This window comes from Zea mays, chromosome 4 (assembly GCF_902167145.1).
Source record: "Zea mays cultivar B73 chromosome 4, Zm-B73-REFERENCE-NAM-5.0, whole genome shotgun sequence".
Taxonomy (NCBI): domain Eukaryota; kingdom Viridiplantae; phylum Streptophyta; class Magnoliopsida; order Poales; family Poaceae; genus Zea; species Zea mays.
Window position 1 is genome coordinate 54,046,039 of NC_050099.1, and position 16,384 is coordinate 54,062,422.

The following is a 16,384-nucleotide window of genomic DNA, read 5'->3' on the forward strand; positions in this document are numbered from 1 at the left end:
CAAGAGGGAAGAGTTGTGGCTTACTCGTCCCGACAGTTGAAGGTTCATGAGAAGAATTACCCAATCCATGATCTAGAGTTGGCAGCAGTGGTTCACGCACTGAAGACATGGAGGCACTATTTGTATGGACAGAAATGCGATGTTTACACAGATCACAAGAGTCTGAAGTACATATTCACTCAGTCAGAGTTGAACATGAGGCAACGAAGATGGTTGGAGTTGATCAAAGATTATGAGTTGGAGATCCATTACCATCCAGGCAAAGCAAACGTAGTGGCAGATGCTTTGAGCAGAAAGAGTCAAGTCAATCTGATGGTTGCTCGTCCGATGCCTTATGAGTTGGCCAAGGAGTTTGACAGGTTGAGTCTCGGATTTCTGAACAATTCGCGAGGAGTCACAGTTGAGTTGGAACCTACCTTGGAGCGCGAAATCAAAGAAGCGCAGAAGAATGATGAGAAAATCAGTGAGATCCGGCGACTGATTCTAGATGGCAGAGGCAAAGATTTTCGAAAGGATGCAGAAGGCGTGATATGGTTCAAAGACCGCTTGTGTGTTCCCAATGTCCAGTCTATTCGGGAGTTGATTCTTAAGGAAGCTCATGAGACAGCCTATTCGATTCACCCTGGCAGTGAGAAGATGTATCAGGATCTGAAGAAGAAATTCTGGTGGTACGGAATGAAGAGGGAAATCGCAGAGCATGTGGCTATGTGCGATAGTTGCCGAAGAATTAAGGCAGAACACCAGAGACCTGCTGGATTGTTGCAACCGTTGCAGACCCCTCAGTGGAAATGGGATGAAATCGGTATGGATTTCATAGTCGGATTGCCTCGCACTCGAGCCGGCTATGATTCCATTTGGGTAGTAGTGGACCGCTTGACCAAGTCAGCCCACTTCATACCTGTCAAGACCAACTATAGCAGTGCCGTATTGGCAGAATTGTATATGTCTCGGATCGTTTGTCTTCATGGTGTGCCAAAGAAGATAGTGTCAGACAGAGGAACACAGTTCACCTCTCACTTCTGGCAGCAGTTGCATGAAGCCTTGGGCACGCATCTGAATTTCAGTTCAGCTTATCATCCGCAGACAGATGGCCAGACCGAAAGGACCAATCAAATTCTTGAAGATACGTTGAGAAGCCAGTGCAAATCCTTGAGGTTGCAGACAGAGTCACCCGAAGGAAGATCATCAGAATGTGCAAAGTCAGATGAGATCACCACTCAGAGGAAGAAGCAACCTGGGAGCGTGAAGATGATCTGATGGCTAAATACCCTGAGCTCTTTGCTAGCCAACCCTGAATCTCGAGGGCGAGATTCTTTTAAGGGGGATAGGTTTGTAACGCCCTGAATTTGGGGGTAGAATTTTTTCTTCTTGTCTCTCACCAAATTCAGGCGTTACCCCTTTTCTTTTCTCGATCCCTCGCTAAACCTTGATATTTTTCCAAAGTTATAGCGGGGTTTGGCTTGGATTTCCCGTGTAAAGAAAAAAACCTAAATTACTTTATTTTGTGTGAAGCATCATGCCGAACCATGCATTTTTTTTGGGTGTTTAAAATGTGAAAGCATTCATCCCGAGAAAATTAGATTTTAGAAAAAGAAAACCTTTTTCTTTTTCTCTCCCTCCCTCCCTTTCCCATTTCGGCCCAGCCCCCCCCCTTCGGCCGGCCCAGCCGCCCCCTCCCCCCTCCCCTCCCGCGTGGGCCCCGGCCGGCCCAGCCGCGCGCCCCCCCCTTCCCCCACTTTGGGCCCATCCGGCCCAGCCGCCCCCCCACCCTTTTCTTTTTTTCCCAAAAATCCCCCCGCGGGCCCCGCCCGTCATTCTCTCGCTCTCTCTCTCCCCAAACCCTAACCGCGCCGCCCTTGCCCTAGCGCCGCCGCCGCCGTCGCCTCTCCCCTCCCCGGCGCCGCCGCCGCGCCGCCCCCCTCCGGTGAGGCCCCCCTCCTCCCCTCTCCTTCCCCCCTTCTCCCTCCTCCTCCCTCGCCCGCCCGGCCACCCGGTTCGGCCGCCCCCGCCCCGGCGTCCCGCGTCCGGCCTCCCCCGGCCGCCCCCGCGCCGTCCTCGGCCGGCGCCGCCGCGCCCGCCCCGCCTCGGCGAGCCGCCCCCGCCCCGTCCGGCCCCGGCGAGCCCGCGCCCCGACCTCCCCCGGCTCGGCCCCGCCCGCGCCGCCTCTCCCCCGGTTGCCCGCGGCCTCCCGCGCCCGGCCGCCCTCGCCCTCGTCCGCCCCGGCCCCGGCGACCCCGGCCGCCCGGCCCGTCCCCGCCCCCGGCCGCTCGGCTCGGCCGCTCCGGCGAGCCCGCCCTCGCCTCGCCCCGGCGCGCCCCGCCTCACCGCCCCGGCCGCCCCCGGCGAGCCGCCCGGCCCGTCCCCGACCCCGGCCCTTCCCCGCCCCGGCCGCCCTCGCCCGTCCCCGGCGAGCTTGGCTGCCCCGCGCCGCCCCGCCTCGCCTCCAGCGAGCCCGCGCCCGGCCGCTCCGGCGAGCCCCCGCCCCGTCCCGCGCTCGGCCGCGCCCCCGCCCCCGGCTTGGCCGCCCTCGGCTGCCTCGCCCCCCGGCGAGCCCCTCGCCCGCGTCGGCCCCGCCTCGCCGCCCTCCAGCGAGCCGCCCTCGCCCGGCCCCGCTCGGCCCCGCCCTCGCGCCCGCTCCGGCGAGCCGCCCGCGCGCGCCCGCCTCCCGGCGAGCTCGCCCCCCCGGTTCAACCGCCCCGTGCCCCGGCTCGACCGCCCGTCCCCGCGCTCGGCCTCGTCCGGCCGCGTCCTCGCTCGCTCGCGCTCGCTGGCCCCGGCGTGCTTGCCCGCCCGCCCCGCCGTGCCTTGCTCGCGTCGTGTCGGCCCCGGCGTAGCCTTGAGTTCGGCCCAGCGTGCCTATGGCGCGCGGCTTTGAGCTCGGCTAGCGCACGGCCCCGACGTGCGTACGGTTAGTCCGTGGCGTGTGCGTGCGGCCTTGCGTGCGTGCCCGCGTAGTGCGCGTGCCTTGGCACGACTCGTCGTGCCTCGTCTACCCCCTAACCCCTCGTCTACCCCCCCGTCTCCTATATGCGCTAATCACGTCGTTTATATTAATAAGGTAGGAGTCTTAATTTGGAAATTGGTTACGATAGTTAATTTGTATATTCAATCGTCTATCTTATTCTATGTTAATCTACTAAAAGTGATCGCGTTTACATTAGTGCATGTAGCTAATTCTTTTGTTAGAACTGATTAAAACTAGAGCACGTGACGTCTAGTCTTTCATTTACCCGTAGTGTCCCTCGAGCATAAGCCTCAACCCTTGCGAGACTTTCCCTCGTTTCTTTCTAACCAAGGTAAATTCATTATCGTATGTGGTATTCTGTGCATATTTGCTTTACTTGTTCTCTTGTATGGTGTACTGTTGGTTTCCTAATTTCAATGGATGGATGTATGTATGTTTGCACCCGCTTAGAGAACGATCCGGTTGAAGAGCCCGAGGAGCTCGCAGGAGAAGCCCCTGAGCAGCAGTCAGTTGGTGGAGGCAAGTGTCCCTTGACCTATCCATGTCCTACTCATTATTTAATTCACCTCCCGCTTTACACATTTATGCCTAAGGATTGACTAGTTTTGTTATCTATGTCCTTGTTTACCTATTTGGGTTGGATTATTACTGTTTAGCTTTATGCTATTGCTCAACTATAATCAATGAACATGATGAGATTATCTATGATACGCTGTTTTCCCTTCTCTTATGATGATGTTATGCTTGTGGTCATCAAGGGGGCTCGAGCGGTTTCTCGAGTGCCTCTCCGTAAGGACCTGTTCTATGGATGACCGCCCGGGAAAACAGTGCAACCATGAGGGTGGAATGGGGTGCCCTTAGCTGAATAATTAGAGGACCCGGGGTGTAGTTCGCTTAGCCGTCGTGCCGTCAATGGGGCTCGGTGTATGCGGCTCGCTCTGCCAAGTTTGGGTTCGCCCCTTGGGGAGGAGTGCGGTGCATTTAGGAAACCTAACGGGTGGCTACAGTCCCGGGGAATCTTTGTAAAGGCTACGTAGTGATGCCCTGCTGGGTCACCTTGGTAGTGATCAATGGAGAGTCATGATCTCCGGGCAGAATGGGAATCACGGCTTGTGGGTAAAGTGCACAACCTCTGCAGAGTGTTTGAAAACTGATATATCAGCCGTGCTCGCGGTTATGAGCGGCCAAGGGAGCTCCAGTGATTAGTGGTACTTGATCAGAGATACTTTGGTACAGGTGGTTATGAGATTGATGGTTTTGGTTATGACTATGATGCTGGTAAGTGGTACTCTTTCCGTTTGGAAAGGAGTACGTTTGGGTTAATAACTTGGGTTAATGCTAAAATCTGGCTTTCTATTAGTAAATAATAATCTGACCAACTAAAAGCAACTGCTTGACCTATCCCCACATAAAGCTAGTCCACTACAGCCAAACAGGATACTTACTGAGTATGTTGATGTGTACTCACCCTTGCTCTACACACCAAACCCCCCCCATCCCCAGGTTGTCAGCATTGCAACCACTGCTCAGGCGAAGATGAAGCCGTGGAAGGAGACTTCCAGGAGTTCCAAGATTACGACGAGTTCTAGGTGTGGGTTAGCGGCAACCCCCAGTCGGCTGCCTGTGAAGGCCGCGGTTATCTACGTTTCTTTTCCGCACTTTGATTTATTGTAAGAATTATATGGATGTCTCAGACGTATGATGTAATCGACTATTTCCCTTATTAATACTATTTTGAGCACTATGTGATGATGTCCATATTATGTAACTGCTGTGTACGTGAATAACTGATCCTGGCACGTACATAGTTCGCATTCGGTTTGCCTTCTAAAACCGGGTGTGATAGTTTTTTCCCTTTCCGAATACAACATGAATGTTCTTTACAATTTCAAAAACAAGTTTCCCACTATAAGGCTTTGGTGCACCTTTACTTTCCAGTTCATTGTTAAATTCCTCTTTCATCTTTCGGTACTTATGCTGCTTCATCAAGAACCATCTGTGTCCCATGAACACCAACTTCTTGGATGATTTAAGGTACAAGGAAGCAGTTCCATCGACGCACACTACACAACCATTCTTTCCTTTAGTCTTTTGCCCTGACAGTGTGGCGCCACCGGGAGAATCATGGATGGTAACAAATATAATTGCTCTTAAGTTGAAATACTCATGGCAATACTCATCCCATATTCGAACTTTTTTATTCCATAGCTTTGTCATATCTTCCATAAGAGGTTCTAGGAACACATTAATATCAACACCAGCTGATTTCGAACCTTGAATAACAATAGTCAACATAATATACTTTCTTTTGTGACACAGCCATGACGAAAGGTTGTACATCGTTAAAGTCACGGGCCAGGTGCTATGTACACTTCTTTTTTCACTAAATGGATTCATTCCGTCTGTACCCAAAGTAAATCTTACATTTCTGGTTTCTTTGGCAAACTCAGGATACATAAGATCGAAATTTTTCCATTGTGATGCATCAGCAGGGTGTCGAATCTGTTTGTTATTCTGCTTGTGATTTTCAGCATGCCAACGTATAAGCTCAGCCTCCCTAGGATTTGAGAACAAACGTTTCAAGCGATCAATTACTGGAAGATACCACATCACCAAAACTGGGATCTTTAACTTCTTTTTCCCATCCATGTCATCAAAAGTGTCATCGTCACTTTCAGGTCCAATAGTGGATTTCTTATTTTTAATTTTCTTCGGGAATTTTTTTACACAGTCTTGATTGTAGCTCTTCTTGTATCGACTGACATTGCAAACTGGGCATCTTGCTGCGTTCTCAAAATCGCCACGATACAAAATACAATGGTTCGGACATGCATGAATTTTTTGCACACCCAGAGCTATGGGAGATATAAGCTTCTTTGCTTTATAAGTGCTTGTTGGTAGTTTGTTGGGTTTTGGTAGTAATTGGGACAGAAAATTCAAAAGATCTGTGAAGCTAGTATCAGACCATCCGGCGCTAGCCTTCAACTTAAGAAGTTCTAGAACTGTACGCAGTGTAGTAAACTCTTTGTCACAACCCTTTGATTCATCATATAAAGGTTCTTTTGAGGCACTTTCCAGTCCCTCCATTTTAGATAGCCCTTTCTACGATTCCACAGAACTCAACATTTCTGGTTCCATATGGCGCAACATCTCTTCGCAATCAAATTCTTCAAAATCTTGATTGACATCCACATAATCCACTTTACCATCAACTTTATCTAAAATTCTGACAACTCTCTCGTCATTACCAGGCACTTCACACGGATCCAACTCACCATGTTCTGACCATATCATGTAATTGTTTTTAAACCCTTTTTTTAGCAGATGTGATTGGATTACTCCTGTATCTCTCCAAGCTATCTTATTATCACAATCGATGCACGAACATAATATCTCCTTACTCTTTCGCAAATTCGCGTGCTTGTTGGCCGCTTCAATAAAGCTTCTCAAATTTGGAATGTACGATGGATGTGGTCTTGGCACATTGTACATCCAACCTCGGTCCATTACCTATCCCTATATTGATTAACATCAATAAAATCATTAATTAATTGAATTCATCCCTAAAACATGAAAAAATAAATGTACATGAAAGTGAAACAAGATCATATCGAGAGGTACCTAGCACATGAACTACAAAAAATATTTAAAATATCCCTAATTAATTGAATTTAATCCCTAAATCATGAACGAATTAATGTGCATGAAAATGAAACAAGATTGCAGCAATATAGGTACCTTGAGGTGAGACAACTCTTTATGAAGAATCTTTAAATTAGATCAACTACAAGTCCAAATCTTGGAATTCCTGAGTTTTTCTTCAATTATGGTCTATATTATAAAATGGAGGCAAAAAATCGTATCAAAATGAGAAAGAAAACAAACGGAGATCATATATATGCATAAACTCTTGAAATTAATCAATAAACTCAAAAACAAAACCTTCTCCCCGTAGATTTCAAAAAATCTACCGCCGCTACAGTGCTGTGACTGTTTCTGGGAGATAGGGTTCTAGAACCCGTGGGCTAGCCCTTTTATACTGTATACACATCACAGGCGGATTTTTAGAAAAACCGCTTGTGATATAATAACATCACAAGCGCTTTTTTATTTCGACCGCCTGTGAAGTTAAACTATCACAGGCGGTCGAGTTAAACAAGCGCTTGTGATGTTATATATCACAAGCGGTTTTTCTAAAAATCCGCCTATGATGTGTATACAATATAAAAGGGCTCGCTGGTTCCAGCAGGAACCCTAACTCTCCCGGAGCCCGACACGCCGCCAGGCTGATACTACGCCGTTGTCCCATCCCCGTCTCCGAGCTGAGCGCCCGCCACGCCGTCCCCGAGCCCAAGCGCCACCGTCCCGTCCCCGTCTCCGAGCTGAGCGCCGGTCATGCCGTCCCCTGAGCCCAATGCCGTCGTCCCTGAGCCCGAGCCCAACGCCGCCATCCCCGACACGCCGCCAGGTTCGTGCTCAGACCCAACACCGCCGTCCCCGACATGCCGCCAGGTTCGTGCTCGAAAACTAACCAACGCCGCCAGGTTCGCGACAAGTAGTGTTGTTTCTCTTGAATTTTTGTGATTTCACTGAACAGAGGGGACAATGAACTGATGTCTGCTTTTTAAATTCAAGAGAAACAGCTTTGTGTTTGAATCATAGCTTTTCAAATTTCAGAAGTTAATTGATTGCAGATTACTTGTTACAGACTTTGTGTTGTTACTGTATTGTTCCCCTGATTATTAAGCTAATTATTCGTCTGAACAACATCCCTGGTTTGGCCACTATGACTCGTGGATAAAATGGCTATCTAGAAAAGAAATGGTTAATCAAATGCTTATCAGAACTGCTGGTCATTATGCTTATATTGTTGGTGTTTTCACTTACATATTTTGTTAGGGTCACCATTTTTGCTTTAGTAGCTTGTTGCCAGTCAGTTATAAGATGCTTGCTAGCTGTGTATGCTTATTGCTTGGTTGTCAATTACTTCTCATGTATCAGTTTTTTTATTTCTTTTCTCCCTTCTGATTAAATGTTTGTATACCATTAAGATGTTATTGCAATGAATTACTATGCCTACTGCCTAGACTGGGAAGGGACACATATAGGCAGTATACTGTGTGCAGGCTTTGCTTAACTTTTCTCCCTTCTTTTTTATGCTCCTCTTTGGCATATATAGGAGGAGGAGTAGTAGTATGGTGGATTATATATGTTGGTGCTGTGTGAATTGTGGTGGCCAGTGAAGTGTGAATTGTTTTTTTTCCTTTTCCGCCCATAAGTTCAGAGATTGAGAAATTATGACCATGTAATTTGGTGAACCATGACACTTTAGGTGTTAGTATCCTTCGAATGAAGAATTTTGTGTCCCTCCATCAATGTCAGTTGTTTGATCTTGTCATGGATAGTTGATGCAACTACTAGATGTGTATGGGACACTAAGACCCCTTCTTGGTAGAAAATCTCCATAGTGATTGGTGCAACAAGTCTATTTTTAGTGTTTTTTGACTACCTATCTTTGTTTGATAATCATTGGGGCAAATGTGCTTATGGCCCTCATACCCTTGAACACTACTTTAACTTAGCCTATGTACCCACCCCTAGGGGTTTTGTATTAGGGCCCATGGACCAAAAGGACTCAACTCTTGAGACACTAGGGCCCCAAAACACTTAAGCTACTAGAACACAAAAACATGTTCTCTTGGCACTCATGGCGTACTTCACAGGACCCCATGAGGCAAGGTGGCTCTTGAAAGGATATAAATGATGTCAAGGTCAAATCCAAATGATATTATTTCTTTGGCATTTTGGATAAGGCCACATACATCATGGAAGTGCATCATGGAACCCCCTTATCGAGCACTAAGTACCGACCAGCCCGACTAATCGCGATTAGTCAAACGATCTGAAGACAATGCTCTAGGATATATGTATATCCTCAGTCCATTATTAAGGTACTATAGACCGCTTTGGCCCCTCTAGCTGAGAGAACGCTACTACTAGCTCGCTAGGACAGTTGCCAAAAACCATGGAAGCACATATCTGTTTGGGACTTATAGAGAATGGCTTCGGCTGAATGCCTGAATCGGGCCGGGAAGCACGGAGCAGACAGAAGTGCACTTTCCAATGCAGTTAGACAGAGAAGGCATGGATGTGATGTTATAATGCTGAAGGACCTCAAGAAGAGATTAAGGCCTGTCATTTACCACCATTGCTCGTTATTTGTGGGCTTCACCGAGGGCTGGAAACATTTGGTGGCAGCAAACGACCTTCGGGCTGGGGACGTCTGCGAGCTTGTTAAGGGGCCAGAAGATGGTGAGCCGGTGTACTATGTCTAGATGTGTGGTCACAAAATGTACTATGTCCAAATGTTTCCAGCCCTCGGTGAAGCCCACAAATAACGGGCGGTAGTGGTAAACGACAGGCCATAATCTCTTCTTGGGGTCCTTCAGCATTATAACATCACAACCATGCCTTCTCTGTCTAATTGCATTGGAAAGTGCACTTCTGTCTGCTCCGTGCTTCCCGGCCCGATCCTGCTCCGGAATTTCGTCCTTCATAGGCAGTAAAGACTCTGGGACCTCACAGTTACTAGACATTCTGCCTTCCTGTTTGGGGAGGAAAGGAGGGACACAGAGGCGGGCCTTGAGGCGCCTCCATCGCCTTCACCGCCGTCGGCAGATGGGGAGGCCGCCGGCGGCGGCGGCCGGGTATAGCTAGGGTTTGGGCTCGATTTCTTTTGAATCACCTTTTATCCAAGATCCCTTATTGATGGAACCAGTATATCAGACTAACAATATATCCTCGGTCGACCCCCTTATTGATGGAACCAGCTGTGCACTAGGTACCTACTAGGATGGATGTGTTCTGCACCGGTGCGTCTAACAGAGTTGATGAAGACACGACCAAACTTGAATGGCAGACAACGAGCAGCTCCGGTGAAGGGAGCAGGGAGGATAGTTCTAGTGACGACAATCCTTTTCCTCCTATACCTCTAAGGAAGAAAAAACATCAGATGAGCTTGATGCCGACTATATTCCCAACGATGAAGAGGTAAATAAAAATATGCTGACTATATTCTAAAATAACGTTCATATATGAAAGGCCATTAATTGTTTCAATATATAGATTTCAAATGATGAGAAGAAAGAGGATGCATGTTCTACACGAAACACGGAGGATGCTCCGATGCCTGAATCATCCGTTTCACATAAGCGGAAACGAGGGCGACGAGGTCCCAATCAGATGAAAGAAGGTGCAGTTATGTACGTAACAAAACTCAATGCAGAGGGGTTTCCTGAAGAACCACTTGACGTGGTTACAAAGTTTCGAAATTCCTGCGGGTCTACTGTTAGAGATATAGTGCCAATCACACTTCAGAAATGGAAGGATTTAGATGAAGACACCCGCAATAAGCTATGGGCTAAGTTGTCTGAGTCATTCAAGGTCCCAAAAGGCACAGATGATGCAGTAAGGAAGTCGATGCTCTCTGCTATGGCCAAGATGTTTCGTGGGTGGAAGACCGAGATGAATAGGAATTTTGTTAAGAAGAATAAGGTTCCTCTGCCCAAGAAAATGGGGAAAATCACTCATGCTCAGTGGGAGGAATTTGTTCGTCAGAAGACCAAACTGAAGGCCATAGAACTGGGTGAAACTAATTCTCAGAGAGCGAAGATGAACAAACACCCCCATCGCCTGAGGTCAACCGGATATCACCATAAAGTTGTGCAGTGGAACAGGATAATCGAGGAAGCTATAGCTAACGGCACTTTGGACCCAATATTAAAAGATATCGATGAGCGAGCTATTCGTTGGATCTTAGGTTGGGCAGGTTTGACCGAGGACGACAAACTTTTGCATCCAAAATTGGTAGGCGAAGTTTCGACAAAAATTCAAGAATATGCAGAAAAGAGAAAGAAGGGCGAATTTAAGCCTCAGAGGGAGAATGACATACTAATCGCAGCACTAGACAATCCTGAACACACTGGACGGGCTCGGGGAATCTCTTCTAAGATTTCCTAGAGAGAGGCATTTCCAGAGTATGCGGCGTCATATAGGAAACACGAGAAGTCGAAAAGGACCCTTGAAGAGACTATTGATGAAAGGGTACAAAAGGCTATTAATGACGTGATGAAGAAAATGAAGAAAACAGAATGCATATCATGTGAACTCAAGGCAGGCCACATGAGTCCACCTGTAGTCCCTAGCAGCGTAGGATCTGTGCAAGACTTCGTATCAGGCACCAAGTACCCTATAGACGATATTGTTGAGGACAAGCCTTGCTTTCTTCATATTCCAATCAATCGATCTAGGACAAAAACAAAACAAGCTGCTACTGGTTTGGTAAAACCAGGACTTGTTAACTATAAGGATAATCCTGTCCCGCCACACTATGGTGTGGTCCAAGTTCTAGAGATCACAGACAGTGGTTGTGAAGATTGGGAGATAGACTTTCCAGTTGAGGGGATCATAACTTTGCAGGAGGCAATGAACGAGTTGGTCCTTTGGCATCGACGCGACATCAAGTTGGGTGATGAGCCGATCTTAAGCCGTCTATCGCGCCATAAGTCACCAACGCCGAATTCAACACCAATGCAACAGAAAGATAGTTCGATCATTCCATACCCCATGGTGCAGGAAAATATAGCACCGACCTCCACAAAAACCGTTGAAACAATCTGCATATCACCTCTTGCGAAGGAACTCGACGAGGGGGACGTAGACAAAATTGTTCCTCAGAATGTCGATGCAAACAGCAAAAAGGAAGCAAAGGTTGACACCAATGTTGAAGGGCCAACTTCTTCAAAGAAAATTCATCAGCGAATCGCCACTGACAATGTCAAGAAATCGGCAGAAGCAGTGACACGCTACCTGCAAAAATTGAAGAGAGTTATGACAGATCAATCAAAAGCAGCAACAACATCTCGTGGAGTACGCACACGGTCCCAAATAGACAATTTCGAAGTATGGGAAGAAGATGGAATGATTCATACCCGAGAATCATTACGTCTTAAAAATCAATATCCCGATATACAAGAAGGAGGATGTTCCTCCTAAATTTGTGAATGGGAGGCCGTTCTTGACGACATTGCAACTTTCTAAGTTGTCGACTCCGGAGATTAGAATGCATGAGTGGTACATGGTGGCTAGCAACAAATACAAACTCGAGGACTTCACATTTGTTGTGCCAAAAGATGCATTTTGGAGCAAAGATAATATAGATCCTGTGCGACATTTATTCTTTGACGATCTGTGGTCGTTGTACCACTGACAAAGGATGGAAACCAACTACTTAACCCTCTTTTGCTTGTAAGTACCTCTAAACTTTCATATTTGTTAGTTTTGTACACGCACACATAAACGAGAGTCTAACGGTTAACACTTTTTACACGTAGGATGCAATACATGGATGATAAGAAGAAACAACTCAAGACAGGGTTTCTTGACCCGTTGATGATATCCCAAGCTCGCTACAAAGAAGTTGTTCGGAGACATGGAGAAGAATACAAAGACTTGGATGATGATGAATTTGAGAAAGCCGTCAAACAAAATCAGAGAAAGAAAATGAAGGTAATGGCGGCATACAATTGACGAGCCATGTATAATCATGTACAACATGGCAAGGACTTAATAATAGCTCCGCACCACTTTAAGTAAGTTCTCGACATGGTTTTGAACTACAAATTATGGCAATCGTGATCTTAACATGTGTTTTCGTCTATGTCTATATAGTGACCACTACATTTGTATCATGATCTTTCCAAAGCATGGTAAAGTCGTGGTCTTCGACTCACTGAGAATGGAAAAGGACACGTATAATGACATCTTGAAGATTTTAGAGAAGTATGATTATTATTGCACACTTGTACTTATTACAACTTAACAAATGTATTCTTAATCTCACGATGCTATTCTTATATGCAGTGCATACCGTTTTTATTAGAAAGATCTTGGCGGCGAACATCCAGAGGACAAGCCTAATTTGTCAATATCATTATTTCCATATGGTGACAAACAACCTCCAGGTACTGTCCTGTGCGGTTATTATATATGCGAATGGTGTCGTGTCACCTTCCATTACATGGTCAATCGTGAGGATGTAAGTTCACTATCATTGTCTATGTTGCAATTTTTATGTTATATTGTTGCTCATCACATTACTCTTAGCACTGCTTGCTTTTTGCTTTCATTGCAGGTTCCTAAATCCAAGATCAATGCTGAATGGTTAGAAAGAGATATGGTTTCCGTCGGCATGACTAAGGTTGTAAAAGACTTGCTTTACTTTATGCGCCGTGAAGTTCTTCATCAACAAGGGCTATTCTACAATACAAATGGAAATTTGCAACACTTCCCAGAACTAAGTTTGTACACGATATCACACAGTGTTTAGATCTTTAGTTTGGAACTTGAGATGTTCAGTTGTATATGGAACTTGAGATGTTGAGTTGTATATGGAACTTGATATGTGTATGAATCTGTGTATGGAACTTGATATGTGTATGAATCTGTGTATGGAACTTGATATGTGTATGAATATGTGTATGAATCTGTGTATGAATCTGTGTATGAATCTGTTATTAATTCTGTATATGAATCTGGAATCTGCATATGAATCTGGAATTTGTATATTGAAATACAGTCGGACCTATATTTAAAACCGCCTGTGGTATGTGTCTAACACAAGCGGCTAGGATTAGAAACCGCCTGTGATGTGTGTCTATCACAGGCGGTTCCTTTATATAGAACCGCCTGTGATGTGTGTCTATCACAAGCGGTTTTTGATTGACGTCTGTGATGTTGTTTACATCACAGGCGGTGCACCACAAGCGGTTCCTGGAAGCGCCTGTGTAGAGGTTAACTGGACCGCCTGTATAGAGGTTTACTGTAGTAGTGTTAGAATGCGAGAAGAGGCAACATTATGTTTCCGCGTCTTTATCCACGCTCTGTTGTAAACGTGAACAATTACCTACGAGCACTTATTTTACGTATACATGACCATCTATACGCTTTATTAGAAACAACCTTAAGCAAAGTACTGCTACTAGTATAGAAACTACTGGAACCATTTTGTAGACTAGCGCTATACCAACTAACATCGATCAGAAATAACGATTTGGAACCAAAGATATATTATAAAGATATATTCTAGAGTAATAAGGTTTTTTTTTTAAAAAAGAAAAGCACAGCCAGCAACACACATCCAACTGGAACCATGTGGGCCTCACTGAGTGATGAGAGCAATCCGAATCTCGTGTTTAAAAAGGCCCCGAGCTTCCGCCGCTTGAAGACGTGCGTACCTTCTAGTCTAGTCTAGTCTCGTCTCGTCCCGTCTCGTCCCCTCTGCCTCGCTTCCGCCGCTTTCCACACACGAGACAGAACGTCACCTCGAGCGATGCCGCCGGTGGTCCCGAGATCCGGCAGGATAGTTCGTCGGACGGCGATGATCGGCGCAGCCACCGCCGCCTACCTGCTCCTCACCGCCGACTACGGACCCGACTTCCTGGATCCTGTACGAACCGTACTCCTCCTTTAGTCCTTTACGTACCTTTACTAGTACACAACTGCTCTTTATTGTTATTGTGAGTGTAAAGGTTAGAGATCATGGCTAGGACTAGGATCATCATACTTGTGCCTGTTCTTCCAGTGCAGTGGTCCAGAATGAGGTCTTCTGTTGTGTTCTGCTTTTCCTTTCGTTGTTCAACAGCCAACATATATATAGCTTGGGTTTTTGAGAGAAGATGACGATAAGAACTAGAATTGCCAGTATTGTATATTTTAGAGTTTCTGCGAGTTCTAGCTAGAGGCCATCTTCCCAAATTTTACCAAGAATAAGATGTTTGTACGCTAGCTTTTAGTACACCCTTGGCACTTTACCTATTGTATAATGCTACAGCTGATAGCTGCCTCGATTTCTTCGAATGCAGATAAGGGGTTCGTTGGCGTTGTTCTCCAAATCAGACACAGACAAGGACAATGTTCATCAGGCTGAACAAGATAGAAGAAGTAACATGGAGCCAGATGGTGTGGTAGTCAAAAGTAGCAGTGCATCATCGCGTACTAGGAATTAAGCTAGCTAAGGGAGACCATGGTTTGAACCTTTGGATCTGCTGTCTGTGTTTCCATGCTTCCAGTTCAGAGAGCTGGGCTGCTAACAAGTCGGTTAGTCAGATCGGATTCCCCTTGTGTTCTCAATCAGCAGTTACAGTAGTGATGTACTCATGTAGCCGGACGCAGTGGCATGCTATAATGCTAGCGTGACCGTCTAGGTAAATGCCACCGATTAGAGATGGCAATGGTACCCACGACCCGATAACTGATAGGTATTTATTTTATTAGGGTATGTATGTAGGCTAAATATTCTACCTATGGGTCTGTTATTAAGCAAAAATCTTCATCCAATAGATAAATGGGTATTAGAACGTTCCGCCTTCACCTATACCTGTTAACCCGTGGGTATAAAATACACAATATAAACTTAGCCCAAGCATGAACTTTAACTTTAGTCATCCATCTTTTTTACTATTTAACAACCTTTAGGTTATAATGTCATAGAAGGCTTAACGGCAATTTAATGACCATGTAATGCAACATTTAATGTGCTATGTAGTACTATTCTAGTGTTATTACTTTATCCAATTATCTTTGGTGTGTTGAATGGATGGTTAAATGATGCTAGAAATTTTGTAATGGTATTTAGATGGATATACTTAACATTTGTATCATATAATATTTTGATAAATGTTTAGCTTTTATGGGTATGAGTGACCATAGGGTGACCCATATCCACATGGGTATGGGTATGAGGGTAAATCTATACCTGCCAATGTATATGAGTGATCCAATAGGGTTATTTTTGTGTCGTGGGTATGAGTATGGGATAGTAATACCCGGTGGGTATTTACCCATTGCCATCTCTAGTACCAACGGAGGAACATATTATAATAAAATATATTAAAATTCACAGAATAAGATGAGCATCGAATTAATTGAGCCAGCGTCAGTTTGAACATCCCACAGAATAAGATAAGCATCATCACCCATACTATAAAATTCCTATGCATTTCATTCCTGTTGGACACCAGAAATGCCTAGCGGACGGTCCGGCCCTGAGGCCGGATGGTCCGCGGTCCGAACAGTCCGCGGTGGTGGCGCGGACGCTCCACGCGTGCGTAGAGTCAGTCAGGGTTCCTAGTTTCTCGTGGGATTTGTTACCTAAAACCGCGGGATTAACTCGGGAAATAGTTTGAAGCGGATCCAGACCTCCCCTTTATATAGATGAAGGGCTACGGCCGATTGAACCCCCAACAATCGATCAAATCAAGTCTATTTCTCGTTTTTTTCCTTATGCATTAGGAGTAGTTCTAGTTTAGCCCTAGTTTAGTATTCCAATCACCAATTTCTCCGCTTCTCTTCGACTCTACG

At 46.0% G+C, this 16,384-nt stretch overlaps 1 protein-coding gene across 1 annotated transcript; it reads left to right on the plus strand.

The window, feature by feature from the left end:
* The first annotated feature begins 14,248 nt into the window (after positions 1–14,248).
* Positions 14,249–15,386, plus strand: LOC109945510 (uncharacterized). The gene is made up of 2 exons (XM_020551830.3): positions 14,249–14,471; positions 14,887–15,386. The coding sequence occupies exons 1-2, from the start codon at positions 14,355–14,357 to the stop codon at positions 15,028–15,030; spliced, it is 261 nt and encodes an 86-aa protein (XP_020407419.1). The 5' UTR covers positions 14,249–14,354; the 3' UTR covers positions 15,031–15,386.
* Positions 15,387–16,384: the final 998 nt, after the last annotated feature.

Bases quoted from the DNA above. Each gene is read 5' to 3' on its own strand.
- LOC109945510 (XM_020551830.3), top strand. From the start codon at position 14,355: ATGCCGCCGGTGGTCCCGAGATCCGGCAGGATAGTTCGTCGGACGGCG. The intron at 14,472-14,886 runs GTACGAACCGTA...CTTCGAATGCAG, and splicing joins GACCCGACTTCCTGGATCCT to ATAAGGGGTTCGTTGGCGTT.